Raw genomic sequence first — 23,231 nt, 5'->3', positions numbered from 1 at the left:
AAATCATGGATAAATGCTGGTCTGCTTTAGAATTGGAGGCAATGTTATTTCCTTTTTAGAATTCATATTGCTTCAAACTGCTGGTCATGTAGCTGTGGGACTCTTATCACTTTCTTCAGAGTCAGAAGGGGAGAAAAGTTCTGGAGTGGGAAGGTAGTGAGCAAGAGGTAGAAGGTGGGAGTGCTGACACCAAGAGGTTCTGTGAGAAGGTGAGCTTTAGAGAAGTAGCTAATAGAATAGCTAATAGACTCTTCTTTGAGTTTAAATTCCTTCACCTCATTTCCCTCTGCATTCTTTCACTCCTGTGGTCACTGGAAAGGAAGTCAATTCTGGACAGGCAAGTGCTAGTATTGATTTTTGGAATCCTTTTCTTCTCCCCTTTGTAGATCTATTTACGAGTTAATGACTAATACAACAGTGTTATGGTAATTACCAAGCCCCTATTCTGGTGGGGTAGTAAGAAAGGATTAATTTAATTAGCATGGTGGAATGTTCAACTAAGGGATCATTTTCTAAAAATGTGTTTAAAATTACATGCACTAATCCTGGTATGTAGTATTAACCAGTAATACATGAATTAGACCTTTAGTAGTAAATTTAATGAAGCAGTTTGTATTTCTATAAGTCAGTCAACCGGTAGTATTTAGTGTCTACTGTGTGCAGAGCACTGTACCACGTAGAATTCAAAGACATAATTCTGACCCTCAAGGATATTATCAATCAATGGCATTATTGAGTGTTTACACTATGCAAGCATTAAGTACTTGGAAGAGTACAGTACAGTGGACTTAGTAGACTTGATACCTGACCACAAGGAGTTTATAATCCAGACAGTATAATCCAGATAGGGAGACAGACTTTAAAATAAATCACAGATATGTATATCTATGTGCTGTGGGGCCGAGGATGGGGTAAATATCAAGTGTTTCAAGGGCACAGATCCAAGCGTGTAAACAGTGATTCTAGCAGGGGAAAGAAACACAAAGTAATTAGATAGTGGGTGGAAAAGAGAATGAAAAGATGAGGTTATAGAAGATTGATGCTTAAATTGTAGACTATAGAAGATTTGGAGCCCCTGAGGGCCAGGGATCATGTCTATTTCCCAATGGTGTATTCTCTCCCAGTGCTTAGTAGAGTGTTCTGCTCACAGTAAGTGCTTCATAGTACTATTACTACAACTATCTATACAAAGAAATGCTATGTGTGATTGTGTTACATGAATGTAGCTGGAGGTGCCTCAAAAGTAGTGGTGGTAGTTCAGTGTGTATCAATCAGTGTTATTTATTCAGCATGTAATGTTTGCAGAGCACTGTAATAAGCACTTGGGAAAGATAATACAACAGAGTTGGTCGATGTGATCCCTGCCATAAAAGATCTTACAGTCTGTAGGGGGAGACAGACATCAAAATACATACTAGGGATCAGGGAAATAATAGGCCATAAGGATATTTACATAAGTATTGTGGGTTCAGTGTGGGGATTTAGCTTGTAGGAAAGAAAAAATAGTTGGTGGATGCCTTCTAGCGAAGGAGGGACTTCAAAAGGGCTTTGAAGATGGGAAGAATTATTCTCTCTTGGATTTGAAGGGGGAGAAAAGTTCTGGAGTGGGAAGGTAGTAAGCAAGGGGTAGAAGGTGGGAGTGCTGACACTGAGAGGTTCTGTGTGAAGGTGAGCTTTAGAGCAGTAGGTAATAGAATAGCTGATAGACTCTCCTTTGAATTTAAATTCCTTCCCCTCATTTCCCTCTGCATTCTTTCACACCTGTGGTCCCTGGAAACGAAGTCAATTCTGGACAGGAAAGTGCTAGACTCTTTACATCCTTTCTCCAAGGATAAAGAGGAACTTTGTAGGTTGGTGAGCTGGCCAAGTGAAAGTGAAGATTGTCTATCCGGTTTCCGGAAGGAGCTGATGTTCAGAAACTACAGGTAGACCAGAAAGTAATGTGAATGGAGCAGACAGAGCTAGTCATGAAATTATAGGGGTAGGAGAGAATTTGGGAGATTGTTCAGAGTTTTGTTCCACTATTCAAGAAGTAGTGTGCTAATAAATTTCATGTGTGGCTAGGGTGGAAGGAAATGTTGGTTGGTCCCACTGTAATCCACAGGTGATAATTGCTTTCAGTGGCATCATCTTGAGATAATGAAGGAAATCTCTCTCTCTCTCCCTCTCCCTGTCCCTCCCCCACCACAGCCCCCCCCCACCATTTCCTTTCCCCATCCAAGAAAACCACTTGTCTACTGTAGTCTTAGAAATTTCCATTTTCTCAGTAATGTGTTTCAGGCTTTCCCAACCCTATTTGCTAAGAAATTCTTTCTAGTATCTAGTCTAAGTTGCAACTGCTGCAATTTAAGACAGTTTCTTCCATTCCTGCCTCTATTTGAAATGGGCAAGAGTCTTTCATTGCCACCTGTCATAATCCATCATATGCCTGAAAAACAGCTACCTGTCCCCTTCCTTCCTTCCTTCCTTCCTTCCTTCCTTCCTCCCTCCCTCCCTCTCCACCCTTTCTTCCTGTTAAAAAAAACCAAACTCCAATTCCTTAACCCTTTCTTTCTGGTTAAGTTGAAATGTCTGCTTTTCAATAGGATAAAATGCTAGAATTCATATCTCATCCTATAAATAATCATTGTTTCTGCCTAATGCTTTCCAAATGCACCATATCTTCTCATTTCTAGGGCCTCAACTGAATAAAAGTTTCCAGGCCAGAAGCCTACTTGAATGTCAGATTGTGCGTTAGTTGGTCAGATTCATAGCCTGCATTGCATGAGCCATTATTGTTAACCTATGGAAAAAAGACTTAGGATGGGAAAAAGATTTTGAGTTATATGATAGAGAAATTTATAAACATTAACCCTTTTAAATACATTCTTTTAATATGTTATTATTAACAAGAATATATTGCACCTGATTTGCCAATTGCAGTTTAAACATACCCTACTTATTATGTAATTTTTAAAAATTTTAACTTGAAATAGAGCTTCATGCACAAGCATTATTATTATTATTATGCTGCAGTTTCTTAAGTGACTGCTATGTGCTGAGGGCAAATGTGGATTCAGGGTTATGAGTTCGAACACCTTCCATTTCCCACATGGGACTCCCAGTCTATCTTAACCACGCTTTACAAATGAAGAAAGTGAGTCTCAGAGAGGTTGTGACTTTTTTTTTATAGTATTTTTTAAGCGCTTACAATGTGCCAGGCACTTTTCTAAGCTCTGAGGTATATACAAGGTAATCAGGTCGGACATAGTCCATGTCTTCATGGGACTCACAGTCTTAATGCCCATTTTATGGATGAGGTAAGTAAGGCACAGAGAAGTTAAATGACTTGCCCATGGTCACACAGCAGACATGTGGTAGAGCCGGGATTCTAGGCTCTGCCTCCCAGGCTCATGGTCTATCCTGTAGACCATGCTGCTTCCCTATATGTGCAGATGTGTGTATAAGTGCGTAGAGAGGGCTTAAGTGCATAGATGATGAGGTAGTCTGACGCAGCTGCGGGGAGCCGAGTGGGAACCAGGAAGGTGGGGAGAAAAGAGATCAGTAAGGAAGGGCCTCCTGGAGGAGGTGAGATTTTAGTAGGGCTTTGAAGATGGAGAGAATAGAAGTTTGTCTGGTGGAAGGGGAAGGGAGTTCCAGTTAGAAGATAAGGCATGAGCTTTGGAATCGTAGGTAGGAGAGTCCAGAGCAAGGCACAGTGAATAAGTTCGTTCATTCATTGTCAAATTTGTTGAGCACTTACTGTGTGCAGAACACTGTACTAAGAGCTAGGGAGAGTACAATACAACAATAGGTAGACACATACCCTGCCCACAATGAGCTTCCATTCTAGAGGGTATTAGAGGTGTGAAATGTGTGGGCTGGGTTGTAGAGGGAGAGGAGTGAGATTAAAATCTCCAGTGGCTACCAGTCAATCTGCGCATCAGGCAGAAACTCCTCACTCTGGGCTTCAAGGCTGTCCATCACCTCGCCCCCTCCTGCCTCACCTCCCTTCTCTCCTTCTACAGCCCAGCCCGCACCCTCCGCTCCTCCGCCGCTAATCTCCTCACCGTACCTCGTTCTCGCCTGTCCCGCCATCGACCCCCCGGCCCACGTCATCCCCTGGGCCTGGAATGCCCTCCCTCTGCCCATCCACCAAGCTAGCTCTCTTCCTCCCTTCAAGGCCCTGCTGAGAGCTCACCTCCTCCAGGAGGCCTTCCCAGACTGAGCCCCTTCCTTCCTCTCCCCCTCGTCCCCCTCTACATCCCCCCCATTTTACCTCCTTCCCTTCCCCACAGCACCTGTATATATGTATATATGTTTGTACATATTTATTACTCTATTTATTTATTTATTCTACTTGTACATATCTATTCTATTAATTTTATTTTGTTAGTATGTTTGGTTTTGTTCTCTGTCTCCCCCTTTTAGACTGTGAGCCCACTGTTGGGTAGGGACTGTCTCTATATGTTGCCAATTTGTACTTCCCAAGCGCTTAGTATAGTGCTCTGCACATAGTAAGCGCTCAATAAATACGATTGATGATGATGATGATGACTAGTATAAGGTAGATATTATCTATTGTGGTAGAGGCTGTCAAAACAAGGAGAGAGATTCTCACAACTCATAAAAAATAATTTTCTGTCTCTTTCCTGGTGGGAATGAAAAAAGCCTGGTGTAGTGGATAGAGCACAGGTCATGGTTTCTAATCCTGTCTCCACGACTTGTCTGCTGTATGACCTTGCGCAAGTCACTTCACTTTTCTGTGCCTCAGTTACCTCATCTGTAAAATGTGGATTGAGACTGTGAGCCCCATGTGGGACAGGGACTGTGTCCAACCCAATTTGCTTTGTATCCTCTCCAGTTCTTAGTACAGTGTTGGGCACATAGTAAGCACTGAAATACAATATTATTATTGTTGTTATTATTATTATTATTGTTATTATTATTTTTAATCCTGGAGGCCCTAAATACGTTATTGGCAAGTCATTTCAATTCTGGTAGATTCAGGTGTTTCTCCAGCTATGTTCCCATGCCTTTACTTCCATTTCTGCTATTTCTGTTTTAAGTATTTTCTGAACCAGAATCTTCAATAGATTTAGCATAACGTATCTTTTTTTTACTAACATTTCACTAAATTTGAGATTTTATTTTCCTTTTTATTAAACGCTGCCAAGATATTTAAGTATTTAATATATGTTTTACTACAGCCATGCAGGGCCTGGGCAGGGACTAGGTGTTTGGTTCTGGATTGATTTTAGAGCTTCATAATTAAAATTAATCTTTATCATTTTGACCATTTTGATACTCTTGTGGTCCGAAATTGCTGAGTGTTCCAACATCTTCTCTCAGCAAACCCGTATAATCCAAAGGGTGTGGCATTTCAGTTTGGTTTGCTTCATTCATAAATATGGAGCATTAACATTTCAACAAACCATAAAGGGAATGTAGTTTATTTTTTAACATGGCAGTGCTTCAGCCTTTACCCTTGTACAGCATTTGGCTTTACATCCATATTCTGCATTTATTTATTAGTTTTCCACCTAGGATAATCTTGCAAAGGATTATTTTCTAAATGCAATCAATATAAAAATAGTACTAGTAGTACCCTGTAGTAGTAATGGTAGGAGTAGTAATAGCAGCAGTAGCAGCAGCATTTATTTACTGTGTGCAAAGTACTGTATTAACCTCTGGGGAAGAACACAAGGGAATGAATTAGACTGTCCCTGGCCCTCGTGGAACTTAAAGTCTAAGAACAAAGTGGAGCATGGGGAATGGTGGCAGACACATAACGATAAAATAAAGGAAAGATAAAATAAGAGAAGGGGAAAAACAACATAAAGAAAGAGTAGAAGGACAATGCAAGAAATGAAAACAAAAAGAACAATAAAGTAGTTTGCTTAGAAGAGCATTATTTTGAATCCACATGGCTCAGAATTCAGCAACTCTAATAGACAAAGTAACTGCTAGGGATTTCTATGCTCAGCTCACTGGTGCTGCTTGAATTATTCTGGCCACACTGGTGCAAGGCAGGTCAGATTGAGACCCACAGGATGACGTGGGGAAGGCTGCATGGTTCAGCGGTAGGGACTCGGTACCTCTAACACTCAGCATTCAGTCATACCTTGCCATGCCTGGGAGAATACCGTGAATGATGAAACTGGGAATTATGATTTAAGTTCTGTTTGAACATAGCATTTCTTGCCTTTCCATAGAATCCACCTAAAGTTGTACATATGAAGAGACTGAGGTGAACTGAGTAGGTTGGCATTAGAGGGTTGAAGTGTGTGGGCTGGGTTGTAGTAGGATACTAGTGAGGTGAGGTAGGAGGGCACAAGATGATTGAGTGCTTAAAAGCTGATGGTTTGTAGTTTCTGCATGATGCAGAGGTGGATGGACACCCACTGCAGATTCTTGAGGAGTGGGGAAACTTGTACTAAACATTTTTATACAAAAATGATCTGGGCACAGAGTGAAATATAGACTGGAGTGGGGAGAGACAGGAGGCAGGGAGGTCAGCAAGGAGGCTGACAGGGTAGGGTAGAATCAAGGTGGGATAGGGAAACTGCTTAGATTAATGTGGTAGTTTGGCTGTTGAAGAAAGGACAGATTTTAACGATATTGTGAAGGTGGAACTGGCAGGTTTTAGTGATGGATTGAATATTCATTCAATCGTATTTATTGAGCACTTACTGTGTGCAGAGCACTGTACTAAGCACTTGAATATGTGTGTTGAGAGGAATCAAGGATAACACCAAGGTTGAGGTTTTGAGACAGGAGGGACGGTGGGGCCGTCTGTAGTGATGGGAAAGTACCAGGCACTGCACTAAACACTGGGGTAGATATAAGCTACTCAGGTTGGATACAGGCCCTGTCCCACAAGGGGCTAACAGTCTTAATACCCATTTTACAGATGAGGTAATTGAGGCACAGAGAAGTGAAGTGACTTGTCCAAAGTCACATTCCAGATAGTGTGGGTCAGTGGAAAGAACATGGACTTGGGGTCAAAGGACTTGGGTTCTAATTTTGGCTGGGCCACTTGTCTGCTCTGTGACCTTGGGCAAGCCACTTAATTTCTTTGTGCCTCAGTTACTTCATCTGTAAAATGGGGATTAAGACTGTGAATTCCACATGGCGCAACCTGATTACCTTGTACCTACCCCAGCACTTAGAACAGTGTTTGGCACATAGTAAGCACTTAAACAAATACCATAGTTATTGTTATTATAAGTGGTGGAGCTGGGATTGGAACCCTGCTCCTCTGATTCGCAGGTCCATACTCTATCCATGTGGCCATGGTGCTTAGCACATAGTAAGCACTTTACAAATACTAAATGTGCCTAACCGAGAAGCACTGGGGTGGGTACAACATAATCAGACAGATCTTTCATATGGAGAGAGAGATATAAATGTATTACATAGATTCATTCATTCATTTAGTCGTATTGAGTGCTTACTGTGTGCAGAGCACTGAACTAAGCACTTGGAAAGTATAATTCAGCAACAGAGACGATCCCTGCTATATATCTAGATAGATCTCTCTACATGAAGATCTTCGGGTTCTAGGTACATATAGAGATTTATGTATATGTCTGTATAGAAATGTATCTAGATCAGGCAGATGGATGCATATCTTTCTATTTGCATACATAGATAAATCTATATAGATATATATATATAGAGAGAGAGCTGTATATCATCTATTTTCTTTGATCTTGTCTTCTTTCACAGAGCTTGTTCAGGATCTTGTTTAAAGGAATTTTTCTGGCATATTGGTTTAAGTTTAAGGAACAGGATTTTAAACTGGTTTCAAGGGAAATTACTTCTTTCTTTGGGACAGTAAGCAGGAATATTTGCATTGACTCTTATTCCACTTCCTGCAAGGATTTCTGTTCCCCGGACAGCATCCTCTCCCAATCGCTTAATGCATAGATAGGGCCTCCGTGTCTCAGAGGATGCTGTGCCTAGGGGACGTGCTGTATGACCTCTCAACTGATCCCATGGTCTGGGATCCTGCCCTTGGGTCCAGGTGTGGAACAACAGACCCATATCAACTACAAGAGTGAAACTGACAGTCAACCCGGCTAAGATGGACTCCTCGGTCGCAGACTTAGTTGTGCTCAATTCTGAATGTCTTGGTGAATCAGTTTAATAGCGCTCCCTTGGATTCATGGATTTACACAGCTTTTTTCTCCCCCAAGAAATTTGAGTTCAGTTGTCTTGCTCTTTACTGTACATCTTAAAGGGAGGCTATAGCATTTTCATCCTCAATATTTCAGTGGTCATTATCTGTTGAGATTGTCATTGAATGTTGTGTTCGTACTCAATGGCCAATGAAACTACACGGCTCCATGCTCTCTCCCGTAAAACAAGTGTTTGAGGTATAATGTCAATAAGTCCTTTAACAGTTGAAGTGTATATAATATGCATTATGGCTCTAGGCGGTATCAGGTAGCCATTTCCATTTAAAAGTGTGCTAATGAAAATGGACTTAAATGCATTCCAATTAATGAAAACATCAAGAAAGTAAATTAAATCAGGGGAATTGACTAAAATCTGGTTTGAGTCAAGCCCATTCCTACCTGAGCATAAAAAAACATATTTTATAAAATTGCCCTTTGCCAAAACCATCTTTTCCTTTTAATGAGCCAACAGATGGAAGCATACAATTGTTTGGGTTTTTGGCAAGCTTTCTTACTCTATTTATCCCTGTCAAACTGTATTCAGATATCTACCGTGAATTGAACTCAAAGAGATGCTGAAGCCCCAGGTAATTTATGCCAGCGCGCTTACAGGTGTATCTCCAATAGCAAGGTGGTCACGAATATGTTCAAGGTCTTTCTCCACAGAGAAGGTTTCTTTGAGAGTTTTTTGGCCCAACCTGCCTTGCTTGATAGTAGTTGAAGTGACCAGGGCATAGTAAATTTGTACTGCTTTGATTTTGTACAAGGCAATTTATACTTGAAAATCAAACAAAAACCTTTGTGAGCAACTCATTGGAGTTCATTGTAATGTAGATCTGTCTTGGACACTGAAAGGTTCATAGAAATTTAACAGTGGGAGAGGGGGTTATTGTTTCCCCAGTTTTTTTCAAGCATCTGGATTTTCTTTCCTGTCTGCAAAGAGGCTATCGGATCAGAAATCCAGATGCCCATGCTAGGCTTGTTGAATAACTATTGGTACTGTGAATTTTCAGCCATATTTAACCAACTACAGTTTGCAGAGTGCTGTGCTAAGCATTATGACCTCACTGTAGTAGGTTCTCAAGATATTACTGGTTTAATAGTCTAGAGGAAGAGTTTTAGCACACTGATTCTTCCTTATAATAATTGTGGTATTTAAGTGCATACTATGTACCAAGCACTGTTCTAAGCACTAGGGTAGATTCAGTTATCATCATCGTCAAAAGTCCCATGTAGAGTTTATAGTATAAGTAGGAGAGAGAACAGGTATTCATTCATTCATTGTCATATTTATTGAGCGCTTACTGTATGCAGAGCACTGTACTAAGCGCTTGGGAAGTACAAGTTGGCAACATATAGAGACAGTCCCTACCCAACAGTGGGCTCACAGTCTAGAAGAGGGAGACAGAGAACAAAACAAAACATATTAACAAAATCAAATAAATAGAATAGATATGTACCAAGTAAAATAAATAAATAGAGAAATAAACACGTACAAACATATATACATATATACAGGTGCTGTGGGGAAGGGAAGGAGGTAAGATGGGGGGATGGAGGGGGGAGAGGAAGGAAGGGGCTCAGTCTGGGAAGGCCTCCTGGAGGAGGTGAGCTCTCAGTAGGGCTTTGAAGGGAGGAAGAGAGCTAGCTTGGCAGATGTGTGGAGGGAGGGCATTCCAGGCCAGGGGAAGGACGTGGGCTGGGGGTCGACGGCAGGGCAGGCGAGAACGAGGCACAGTGAGGAGGTTAGCGGCAGAGGAGTGGAGGGTGTGGGCTGGGCTGTAGAAGGAGAGAAGGGAGGTGAAGTAGGAGGAGGCAAGGTGATGGAGAGCCTTGGAGCTGAGAGTGAGGAGTTTTTGCTTGATTCTTAGTTTGAGGCAACCACTTTAGCCTTTTGAGGAGGGGAGTAACATACCCAGAGCATTTCTGTACAAAGATAATCCGGGCAGCAGAGTGAAGTATAGACTGAAGAGGGGAGAGATAGGAGGATAGGAGATCAGAGAGGAGGCTGGTGCAGTAATCCAGTTGGGATAGGATGAGAGATTGAACCAGTCCTTGAAAGTATAGTTATATTCAGGATAGAATCATTTCAGTTTTCTCTAAACCCACAGCATTATTTTCCATACTAAATATTATACAATTCTTGGCATCTCTGGTGAATTTAATAGTAACCTGTTTTATATTTGGTGATCCTCTACATTAGGGAAGCACTACTAAAGTATAAAGCTCTGGATGCAGAGCCTTGTTCTGATGTGCAAGGACAATTTGATTGATCACTCTATGGGGGAAGAGCTATTTTGGGAGTATACAAAACAGTTTTATTCCTGAATGGTCTCACCGTTTCTGCCAAGATGATATTAAGACATAGAAAATAATCTCTCCCTGAAGACTCTGTATGAACAGGGATAAACTGGATGAATCTGACTTATGGATGTGAGGCATTTGCTGAGTAAACTGACCTTCGTTTATTAATTCAGGGCCTCAGTCATATGAGGCCATCCGTTATAATTGGACGTAAAATTCATTAAATGTACAGCTGCCTAGCATAATTCTAGATGATATGAGGTAAGGGGGCAGGGAGATGTGATGAAGATTCTTGTGTATTCTGTGCCCCAGTTCTTTGTGAAATTACCAGTCTGCTGAATTCAAGTTAGATGAACAAGATACCAGGGGGGTTAACTATATCCCTTGTCTAATACACATAGGCTTAATCAGAAAACTTTTGCTGAGCCTAGAAGGATGGGAAGGATTGGGGTAATGCCTGTTTGAGTAGGGTGAAATTTACCTATAGCATTCTTTGGAGTTATCATAGTTATCATTTCACCATAAATCTTCTTCCTAAACATTATTAGCTTTGTCCTTAATTTTATGGGAGAGAGAAAGCAACCTATGAAAAGGGCTTCAAGTTGTTTTCCATCCAGAGCAGCACAATCATTAGCACATCAACTCAGCACCTCCCCCGGTCCGTCCCAGGCCTTGGCTGCGATCCTCAGTGTTTTGCAGTGTGAAGTTGATGCTGGCACTCCACTGCATATTTATTTGCTCCCAAACTCCCTCTGTGCATGTTTAGCTATGGAAGAATTAAATAAAAACTCCACCTTTTGTTCTTGGCAAAGTGTCCACTCTTTAAAGGCTGACAGTGTATCTTGCCATGGTAGATTTTTATTTTTCTTTTAGCCTTTTTGGGTGCATTAGAATGCTACTTCTCTGAACCCAGCTGGCCTTGCCCACTACCATCCAAGTGAACGGAAAATAGATGCAGGTACTACATCTTGCCCTCGCACCCTATCTCTTCTCCCTCTGGCTCGACAGCACTTCCCTTCACAGTGGCTGCCCCTTGAAAATTGAAATATAAAACACCAACCACAGTTTAGTAGAAAAGGAGGAGGGGATAGATGGAAAATTAGCACAATAAATTAGTATAGCTTGGGTTAGTGACTGCTGATATAGAGAAGCGCTGAGAGATAGGTATAATTTTAGGTTGCTATACTTCTCTTACAAAGTAAAACATTTAGCAAACACAAAGCAGTTGACTGTAAGGAGAGAAAACACTGAACAGAAAATGCTCAACAGAAAATGGACATAAGAAACTTTAGGAATAGGGACAGGCATGGGACTAAAGCCCTGCCCATAATCAAGAGGGGCACACAGACACTAAAATAAATTACAGAAAGCCCTGCCCATAATCGAGGGGCAGACAGACATTAAAATAAATTACAGAAAGGGGAAATACAGTGTAAGGGTAGTTACAGAAGTATTGCGAGGCTGGGGTGAATAGCAAGGTGCTTAAAGGGTACACAATCTAATGCGTAGTAGACTCAGAGGGGAAGGTGGGAAGGGGAAAGGAGTGTTTAGTCAGCAAAGGCCTCGTGGAGGAGATGCGATTGTAGGAGGGTTTTGAAGGTGGGAAGAGTCGTGGACTGTCATATGACGGGAGAGTGTTCCAGGCCTAGGGGAGGGCATGGGCAAGGGGGTCGGTGGCAGTGTAGGTGAGTTTGCAATACAGAGTGTAGGTTGGTGTTAGGGCAGTGGAGTGTGCGAATTGGGTTGTAGTAAGAGCTTAGCAAGGTAAGACTGTTGTCTCCTTCATTAGACTGGAAGTTTGTTGTGGGCTGGAAGCATGGTTACCAATTCTCTTTCATTGTACTCACCCAAGCACTTAGTCCAGGGCTCTGTATACAGTAAACATTCAATAAATGCCATTATTTGATTGATAGGTGGGAGAGAGCCAATTGAATGCCTTAAAGCCAGTGGTAAGGAGTTTCTTTTGGATGTGGAGATGGAAGGGAAACCATTGGAGGTTTTTGAGGAGTGGAGAGATATTTATGAACGTTTTTTCTGAAAAATGACCTGGACAGCGGAGTGAAGTATGAACTCGAGAGTGGAGAGATAGGAGACAAGGAGTTCAGTGAGGAAGACAATGCAGTAGGCAAGGTGGAATAAAATAGGATAAGTGGGAAGCAGTGTGGCCTTGGAGATAAAGCAGTGGTCTGGGAGCCAGAGTACCTGAGCTCCAATCCTGGCTCTGCTAGTTGCCTGCTGTGTGACTTCGGGCAAGTCTCTTAGCTTCTCTGTTCCTCTGTTTCCTTGACTGCATAAAATGGGGTTCAATACATGTTCTCCCTCCTATTTAGTGGGACAGGGACTGTACCCAGCCTGATTTATTTGTGTCTACCCAAGTTCTTAGAACATTGCTTGAAACATAGTAAGCGCTTAAGTGTACTGTAAAAAAAAAAAATGCTTGGATCAATGTGCTAGCAATTTGGATGGAGAGGAAAGGGCAAGTTTCAGCAATATTGTGAAGGTAAAACAGACATAATTTGGAGACACATTGAATATGTGGATTGAAATTACAGAGGCGAGTCAAGGGTAATGCTAAAATTAAAGGCTAAGGAGGCAAGGAGAATGGTGGTGCTGTCTGCAGTGATGGGAAAGTCAGAGGGAGGACAGGGATTTGGTGGGAAGATGAGGAAATCTGTTTTGGACACTTTAGGTTTGAGGTGTCGGCGGGACATCCAAGTGAGAGATGTCCTGAAGGCAGGAGGAAATACTAAGCTGCAGAGAATGAAAGGGGTCAGGACTGGAGAAGTAGACTTAAGAATCATCTGCATTCATGTATTTAGTTGTATGTATTGAATGCTTACTGTGTGCAGAGCACAGTTTTAAGCACTTGGGAGAGTAAACTGCAACAGCAGACCCATTCCCTGCCCGAAATCTGCAGAGATGGTACTTGAAGTCATGGGAGCTAATAAATTCTCCAAGAGAATGGGCATGGATGGAGGATAGGAGGGGACCCAGAACTTAACCTTGAGAGGCTTCTACAGTTAGGGAGTACGAGGCAGAAGAGGAGCCCACAAAAGAGGTTGAGAATGAATGGCCAGTGAAATAGAAAAAGAACTAGGTGAGGACAGTGTCGAAGAAATCAAGGTTGTATAATGTTTCCAGAAGAAGAGGTTGGTCCGCAGTGTCAAAGGCAGCAGAATGATCAAGGAAAATTAGGATGATGTAATAATAATAATAATAATAATAATAATAATTGGCATTTGTTAAGCGCTTACTATGTGCAAAGCACTGTTCTAAGTGCTGGGGAGGATACAGGGTGATCAGGTTGCCCCACGTGGGGCTCACAGTCTTCATCCCCATTTTACAGATGAGGTAACTGAGGCCCAGAGAAGTTAAGTGACTTGCCCAAGATCACACAGCAGACATGTAGCGGAGTCGGGATTTGAACCCATGACCTCTGACTCCAAAGCCCGTGCTCTTTCCACTGAGCCACGCTGCTTCTTGTAGAGGCGTAGAGACCATTGGATTTGGCAAGAAGGAGTTCATTGGTGGCTTTAAGAGAGGACTGTTTCCACAGAGTGAAGGGAGCAGAAACCACATTACAAAGGGTCGAAGTGGTGGTTGGAGGCTGGTTGCAGATGTCAAGATGGGATAGGATAATAAATAATATGGCACAGAGAAGTTAAGAGGCTTGCCAAGGTCACACAGCAAAGTGGCAGAGGCAGCATTAGAACTAACATCCTTCTGACTCCCAAGCCCACGCTCTTTCCATTATGCCACGCTGCTTCTAAGTGAAAAGCAGAGTGGCCTAGTGGATGAAGCATGAGCCTGGGAGCCAGAGGACTTGGTTTCTAATCTTGGATCTGCTAGTTGTCTGCTATGTGACCTTGGGCAAGTCACATAACTTTTCTGTTCCTCCGGAGAGAAATTAGGGGTGGCGAGTGTCGACAACTCACTCAAAGAGTTTAGACAGGAATGGTAGGGGCTTTTTTAGGATAAGGGATACTTGGGGAAGCTTGAATGCAGTGGGGAAGGAGCCAATGGAAAGGTAGCTGTTGAAGGTGGAAGTCAGAGAGAGAAGAAGGGATGGGGAAATTTGATAAGGTGAGAAAGGATGAGTTCAGAGGTACAGATGGAGAGAGTTTAATTTTAGAGGGGATAGGTGACCTCTTCTTGAGACACTGCTGGGAAGGATGGGAGAATTGAACAGGAGAAAAGAGGAGAGAACCCACCCCCACTGGGTTCACTTTTATTGATGAAGTCCCTGGCCATGTCATTAGGGGAAGGAGTTGTAGAGGAGTAGCAGACCAGGGGTTTTGAGGAGGGAATTAAAAGTCTGAAACAGCAGCGGCAGGCAGTGAGCGTGGGAGTCAAGTCGGATGAAGAAGATTGTTGCTGGTGGGAGGAGAGGGCAGAATTTAAAGGATTCCCTTTCCACCTGAAGTTTCAGTTCTTATTCTTCTAACCTCTCTCCTTTTACATTCATTCTCCCAGGGATTTCATCTTCTCACATGGTTTCAGCTACCACTTCTGTGCAGATGACTTCTAAATGTGCATTATATTGTACTCTCCCAAGTGCGTAGTACAGTGCTCTGCACATAGTAAGCACTCAGTAAATACCATTGATTGATTAATCTCTCATCTGCTTTACAATGTCATATTCCTTCTTGCCTTTGGGATAGCTTTATATTGGTGACCTAAGGGAAACTTAACTGTGATATGATTCAAGCTAAATTCTTCCTCTCCCCTATTATATGCACTCCTCTTCCTAACTTTACTCTGACTTTCAACCACATCCTCATTTTTTCTCCCTCATAGTTTTGTAAACTTGAGGTTGTCTTTGTCACTTTTCATTTATTTCTCACACTGTGTTCTTCCTTTATAATGTTTCAGGGATCGTCTCCATCCTACAACCAATTCCTGTAACCTTTACTCATTATTTCTTGGCTGGGCCACTGAAATAGCCTAGCTCTTGCTCTCTTCCCTCCTCAGTTTCTCCTAGTAAACTCAATTCTTTTACAGTGAAGAAGTTGCAGTTTTGACTAGCCCTAGGTTAAGAAAAACTTTACATTGTAGTGTATGCTGCTTTGATACTGCATGAATATGCACAGCTGCTATTTTAGGAAGAACACTCCCAAATCCCTTACTGAGTTATATCCAAACTATGTAGTGAGTGTATTCATTTTTAAGGAACCGAGGGTACAACTGCACTTAGCTTCTATTTTAAAAGCTAATCAGAGAACATCTTATCCCTCCTCAAAAATGACCCCATCGTTCTCCCTTGATTTTTGTACAAAACAAGAACTTCTGACTGTGTCAAGACTTTCTCTGTCTGGCTTGCTCTCTCCTATATGCTCTCTTCTTCTAAAACATCTGTTTTCATTCTTTGTTTCTCCCAAGCAAAATTCTAATTGTCCTTTGATTTTTGTCTCTCCCATCTCTTACCCAGTGCCCATGTCTACACTGCTCGGAATACCTCCTCATTTCCTTTTGCCAAACCGTGCCTCTCCTTGTCAGCTGTCCTGAAAAGGTCTCCCCTATCATACCCTCCCTGATTCATTAGCTAGTCTTCCTAGTTGCGTCAACCCACGTGCCACCTCAGCACTCGAATATTTTTCTGTTTATGAGTGAATGATAGTATTTGTTAAGTGCTTACTATGTCTCAAGCACTTTTCTAAGCGCTAGAGTAGATACAGGCTAATCAGGTTGGACACAGTCCCTGTCACATACAAGGCTCATAGTCTTAATCCCAATGTTACAGATGAGGTAACTGAGGCACAGAGAAGTTAAGTGATTTGCCCAGGGTCACACAGCAGACAAGTGATGGAGCCTGGATTAGAGCCCAGGTCCTTCTAACTCCCAGGCCTGGCTCTATCCACTGGGCCATGCTGCTTCAGTACCTATTATTTCTACCTACCCTGGCAATATCCTTGATTCATCAGTTTATGCTCATTGTGGGCACGGAGTATGTCTACCTACTTTGTTATATTGAACTCGCCCAATCTCTTAGTACAGTGCTCAGCACACAGGAAATGCTTAACATTTACCATTGATTGATTATGTCTACTGACTTCCCTATTAGATTGTAAACTCCTGAAGACAAGATTGTTGTATTTTTCTTCTCTCGAATGTTCCCCAAGCATCTTACTAATACAGTGTTCTGCCCATAGGAGGGACTCAGCAGGTATTGTTATTACTGCTACCGAAATAGTGATATCTTTTTTTTTTCAATTTCTTTAGGCAGTCCCCTCACAGCAGAGAATAACGGGCCAATACCCACCTGGAATTGGGTCATCTGCTCTCCCTACTGATTATCTGGTTGAAATTAACAAGATTCTGCTGTCCATGGCAGATGTTGAGCTATTGCTAAATGCACCGGAACTTAATGCTGGGGTCTACGAAGATTTTTCAATTCAAGAAGACTCACTGAAGGTAAGTCTCAGCTTTGCATTTAAAGATTACCAATGGAAGAACAGACAAAGACAGTTTAATTTGCTACCATCATTTTAGCGAAATTGGGTTCAAGAAATGAAATGGGAAGGGGCTGGAAAAATACACAAATTGTAGTGGGGTTGGGAAAAGCTTTTAATTAAGTTTTTAATAAATGCTTTTCAAATTTTTAAAACCATTTTCTTACTCCCTGCCCAGGGGTGCTAAATGAAATAAAAAACTTATTTTTAAAATTCACTAGTCATTTCAAAATGGACAGATCAAAGACAAACCTTGAAATTCTATTTGGGTAAAGTGGGCTTTAGTATCTAAGGTGGTGTTGGAGATTGTATATAGTAGGTACATTAATTCCACTGGCAAAAATGCATATCACAGGTTATTAAACTCTAACTGTTCCCATTGTGTAATCAAAGATGCCCCCACCTTAGTTCTTCTAAAAGATTTCCTTACTAAGCATTTTTAAAGCTAGAAAATCATTTTACAGTATGGAAGCATAAGCCTTCAAGTAACAAGGTTGAAATTTTTCTCTGTTATATTTTTGAATAAATTATTTGCCAGGAACAACCATCCATGTCATACCTGAAGGACTTTAGTTGTCTGCATCCTTGAACCCTTTCTGAAATCATATCTTTAGCAGGTTGTGCCTTGATTAATTTCTGTTATCCCCTCCTAAGTGCCACTTCTCCACCACCTAAGTATTTAAGTACTTGAACCCCTCATAGCATTTATGTATATATCTTACAAACTCTATTTCCTCAAATCTGTAGGGGTTTTTTTAATATCTGTCTCCTCCACTTGAATGTGAATACTTTGAGGGTAGAGCTCATGTCTGCTAATTTTGTTCTACTTACCCAAGTACTTATTACAGTGTTTTGCACAAAGTATGTGGTCAATAAATGTTAATGGTTGATTGCTTAGATATTGAACTTTCCCAGCTACTGCCAAGACCATGTCTTTTTACTTCTATTACACTTTCCCAAGGACTTAATTTAGTGCTCTGTACAAATGAGGTGCTCAGTAAATTCTCCTGAATGATTTGGTCTTATAGCTGCAAGTATTTTTGCGTTCTCATTTTATATTCAGTTGAGGTATTTGATGTGAGTGTTATACAGAAGGTTTTTTTTCCTTCATTCCATTCATTCAGTCGTATCTATTGAGCACTGTACTAAGCACTTGGAAAGCAAAATTCGGCAACAGATAGAGACAATCCCTACTCAACAATGGGCTCACAGTCTAGAAGGGGGGAGACAAATAACAAAACAAAGCAAAACAAGTAGACAGGCATCAATAGCATTAATATAAGTAAATAGAATTATAGATATATACACATCATTAATAAAATAAATAGAATAATAAATATGTACATATATACACAAGTGATGTGGGGCGGGGAGGGGGGAAGAGCAGAGGGAGGGAGTTGGGGTGATGGGGAGGGGAGGATGAGCAGAGGAAAAGAGGGGTTATCAGTCCATCCATCAACAAGTCAAAGGTGTTTACTGAGTGCCTACAATCAGTCAGTCAGAGGTATTTATTGAATGCCTACAGTGTGCAGAGAAGTGTACTCTTGGGGAAGTACAATAAGAAAGAGTTGGTAGACATGCTCCTTGCCCACAAGAAGCTACAGTCTGCAGGAGAAGACAGACATTAAAATGAATGGGGAAGGAGCGTGGCTTAGTGGAAAGAGCACGGGCTTTGGAGTCAGAGTTCATGGGTTCGAGTCCCGGCTCTACCACGTGTCAGCTGTGTGACTTTGGACAAGTCATTTAACTTCTCTGTGCCTCAGTTCCCTCTTCTGTATAATGGAGATTAAGATTGTGAGCCCCCTGTGGGACAACCTGATCATCTTGTAACCTCCCCAGCGCTTAGAACAGTGCTTTGCACATATTAAGCGCTTAATAAATGCCATCATTATTATTATAATTAGAGCTAGGGCAAATGATAGAGTTAAAGGATATGTACTTAAGCGCTGTGGGGGTGGGGTGAATATTAAAGTGTTTAAGTGTTTAAGGGATACACAGCCAAGTGCATAGATCAATCAATCAATCGTATTTATTGAGCGCTTACTGTATGCAGAGCATTGTACTAAGTGCTTGGGAAGTACAAGTTGGCAACATATAGATGACACAGAGGGGTGGGCGAATTAGGAAAATGAGGGTTTAGGGAGAACTTCTTTGAGGTAATGTGAGTTTAGGAGGGTTTTGAAGGTGGGAAGAGTGGTGGACTTTTGGAAGTGAAGAGGGTGGGCGTTACAGGCCTGAGAGAAGTGGGTAAGTGGTCTGAAAGGGTGGCAAGATAGACGAGATTGAGGTATAGTGAGTAGGTAGGCATTAGGGGAGTGGAGTTTGAGGATTTGGTTGTAGTAGTAATTAAGTAATTATTAAGTGCTTACTATGTGCCAGGCACTGTAGGAGACAGAGATAAGGGAGTTAGCTGACTGAGTGCTATAAAGCTGATTATCATTATTGTTATAATCACTATTAATGTATTAAGTGCTCACTCTGTTCTAAATTCTGGGGAAGGTGCAAGTTAATCAGTTTGGAAAGAGTTCCTGTTCCACATGGGGCTCATAGTGTAAGTAGGAAAGAAAACAGGTATTGAATCCCCACTTTCCAGTAGAAGGTACAGGACAGAGAAGTTAAATAACTTGCCTAAGGTCAAACCTAAGGTCAGCCTAGGCCATCTTGCTTCTCAAGAGTTTCAAAATGATGTGGCAGTATAGGGCATCCATTGGAGGGTCCTGAGGAGTGGGGAGATATGGACTGAATGTTTTTTTCAAAAAAATGATGTGGGCTGCAGGGGGAGGTACGGACTAGATGGGGGAGACACCGAAGGCAGGGGGGTTAACAAAGAGGTTGCTGGAGTAGTCAAGGAGGGATCAGAGTGGTAGCAGTTTGGATGGAGACAAAGGGGTGGATTCTAGAGATGTTGTGAAGGTAACGACTGACGATGAGAGTTGAATTCATTAATTTAGTCATATATATTGGTTGCTTACTGTATGCAAAGCACTGTACTAAGCGCTTGGGAGAGTCCTTTAATTTTCACCTACTACAGAATTCCATTTTTTTTTAAGTAAAAAGCTTCACCCACCTAATCTCTGCCTAAAGTGATTAGTCAATTGCTCTTAAGCACAGGGGTAGATGAAAGATAGATCACTGTTTCGGTCCTACATGGGGCCCACAACTTATTTTATATTTTGGTCATTCTTTTGGAGATAACTGTTTTTAATTGCTCATTCTGTTCCCATCCTGCTTTGGTTAACTTTCATAATATTTGCTCCTTATGATGTGTTTGTAGAACATCAAAGACCTACTGGACAAACTTGGGGACCAGATTGCCGTCATTCATGAGAAGCAGCCTGATGTAATACTTGAAGCTTCTGGACCGGAAGCTGTTCAGATTGGGGATTCACTAACCCAGTTGAATGCAAAGTGGGACAGAATTAATAGAATGTACAATGATCGTAAGGGGTGAGTATTTTATATTTAGGAACTGTTCAAATATGCTACATGTAGGCTCAAGTATTTTGAAACAAGCCCAAAAATTTGAACAAAGGTGATTAAATCATGAAATATTTCACATTAGTCAGAAGGTTGCATCAGAATTGAATGCCTTATTTTTGCAATTCGGATACTTGTTTTGACAGGTTCTAAAAAGTGGGTGGGTTTTGGTAGGCAATGTACTTTGTGAGTAGTCTGTAGTCATATGTAGTTTTAGTTTACTGTTGATATATTCTGGAGCACCCCCACAAGCCTTTAAAAGTATTAAAATACTTGACTCTCTTTTTCCTAAAACATATGGTTCAAGTACTGTAAATATAATTACCTTAATGCGAGTAGAGGCAACCTGAACTATCACAGATAATACAAAAATCACATTCATTTCAGCTTTTTGTTCACCACTTGATCTCAGTGCAGATACCAATTAATTCAGTTCCTCAGTTGGAATTTCACCTCGTTTTCTTTGCTGTAGGTGCTAACCAATCACTCCCAAAGAGAGAGTAAGGAAAAACATGGGTTAAGGAAAATCTACGAATTGTACTGTTAATCTCTGGATGTTCAGTTGTTAAATTACAGGAAGAAAACCTTTAAATGAAGAGCAACTTAACAATTGGAGACCCCAAATGTGTCTATACTTCCTTTCTTTTTTATTTTATTATGAATTGCATTTAAACTCAGTTTCATGTAACTACCATCCTACTAATTTTTCCCTGGTTTGAAACTAGAAACCTTTTCTTTTTCCTTTCCCTCAGCCTTTGTAAAATGCTAGTTCCTTATGTGGTAAATTAAACATCTGCCTGGTGTAGGATAATTATAAAACTGTGCTATACTGTTAACAAGGTTCAGTTATTCACTGTGGTTTGGATATGTATGTGTTTGAGTGAGTGGGAATTGGGTAATATTTTCCCATCAAAGCCAGACTGAATTGGGTTGTTTCCCTCATACCACAGTATCTCTGTCAACGTGCCAGAAAATAAAAAAGGGTGTGTTTGGGAGCCAGAAACTACTCTATCAAGTTATACTCAGGGTGATTGGTTTAGCACTGGCTTTCTTTCTCCCTGACATTTTATTAACCAAAACAGCAATGAACTTCTTCCTTGTCCAGCATTGATATAGTTCTTTGAAGCAAAGGGTTACACTCATTACATGTCCTTTGCTTTTCCCCTAATTGGCCAGTGCTTTTCTAACTTGAGACAGTTTAAAAAATGTCTTCATATTGGGTTATATGCAAACTGTGGGCACACAGTCAATTCCTTGGGAAATATTTTTATGAGTGAAAATAAAATGGAAGCTCATATGGTTGTAAGGGTCACATTTTCCCTTGACTAGGTTTTTAGCACTTTCTGGTATTTCACCTAATAAAGATTATATATTTCCTTTTTTAAGAAAGTGACTTCTTATTTTTTCCATTTTCTTCCCAAGTAACCATATTAGCTAATGTTCTTTGAGTAGGCTATTCATAATGGAGCACCCTCATTTTAATGTTTCTAATCAAGACTTTAAATATGTATCATTGGTATTTAATAAGTCTTGAAAGATGAGCAAAATTGAAGTTTTTGAAAATAGGTTGGTACAGTTGAGTGGAGAAATTTTAATTTTACTTTTAAAATAAAATATAGTAACTTCTTTTGAAGTAAGGTAAAATTATCAAGAATTGGGCACACTGTTTTGTGTCTTTGTACAGCCTTGGTGGGGTGAAGTGGTTGAAAACCTGACTGCAGTGGGTGGAGAAGAGAAGGTGGAGGGGAAATAAAGGCAGATGTAACCCAGTCTAAGAGTTTGGATAAGAATGGGAACAGGGGAATGGGGCGATAGGTGGAGGAGAGGGTGAGATTGAGAGATCATTTTAAGTATGGTGGAGACTTCAGCATGTTTTAAGGCGGAGCTATCAGAGTGAGAGTGATTGAAAATGGCAATGGTTGGAGGGAGGAGAGAAGGGATGAATTATTTTTAGGAGGTGAGATGGGGATCAGGTTAGCAGTGCAAATACACAGAGGAAATTTATAGAGGGAGATCTCTTAAGAAACACCTGGGAAGCAGAAGTAGAGCATGGCCTGGGAGTTAGAAGGACTGTGGTTCTAATCCTGGCTCTGCCACTTGTCTGCTGTGAGACTGTGGGCAAGTGTGTTAACTTCTCTGTTCTTGTTACCTCATCTGTAAAATTGGGATAGAGATTGTGACCCCACGTGGGACATGGACTGTGTCCAACCTTATTAGCTTGTATCACCCCAGTGCTTAGTATAGTTCCTGGCATGTAGTAAACAGGTAACAAATACCATACATGAAAAAAACCACCATCACCACCAACAAGAGTAGAGAGTTTAGGGAGTGAGTGGGAGACTCTGAAAAGATTGCATAGCTTCAGTTTTATCAACAAAATAATTGACAAGGTCATCAAGGGTTAGGAAGAGAGGGCTCTAGGAGGCAGATGAAGGTTTGGAAATGTTGCTGGATGTTGTGAGCTACTGAGGAAGGAATAGTAAAGTTATGGAATGGGAAACAGAGCTTCGTGATGCAAATTTATAGTGGGAGAAGACAGGACAAAGCCCAAATTTTGGCCAGCTCCATTTAGTTGCTTGGATTCAGTAGCAGAGGAAGCAGACTGTGGTGGCAGGCCAGGCCTGGGGATCAGAGATATGAGAATGATGAGGAGATAAGATTGGCAGAGAAGGCAGAGTTGAGGCTGTTGGATTCAAATTACACTTGGATATGTACAGTGTACAATATCATTATTTTTTTCCTCAAAATGGCTCTATGAGTTAGGCAGAGCCAGATCTAATTATCCCTGTTTTTCAGATGAGAAAACTGGGGAACAGTTAAGGGTCTGGACCCAGGTTAT

General features: G+C 41.2%; 1 protein-coding gene across 3 annotated transcripts in view; it reads left to right on the top strand.

Moving 5' to 3' along the window:
- UTRN (utrophin) overlaps positions 1-23,231 on the top strand; it is a 583,736-nt gene that overhangs the window by 212,324 nt on the left and 348,181 nt on the right. For all 3 annotated transcript variants that reach the window (XM_038766673.1, XM_038766663.1, XM_038766681.1), the window contains 2 exons: positions 16,686-16,877; positions 20,190-20,362. In XM_038766673.1, coding sequence (XP_038622601.1) covers positions 16,686-16,877; positions 20,190-20,362 — 365 coding nt within the window. The remainder of the gene's footprint in view (positions 1-16,685; positions 16,878-20,189; positions 20,363-23,231) is intronic.

This window comes from Tachyglossus aculeatus, chromosome 2, assembly GCF_015852505.1.
Source record: "Tachyglossus aculeatus isolate mTacAcu1 chromosome 2, mTacAcu1.pri, whole genome shotgun sequence".
NCBI lineage: Eukaryota > Metazoa > Chordata > Mammalia > Monotremata > Tachyglossidae > Tachyglossus > Tachyglossus aculeatus.
This window is presented reverse-complemented; position numbering and strand designations above follow the sequence as displayed.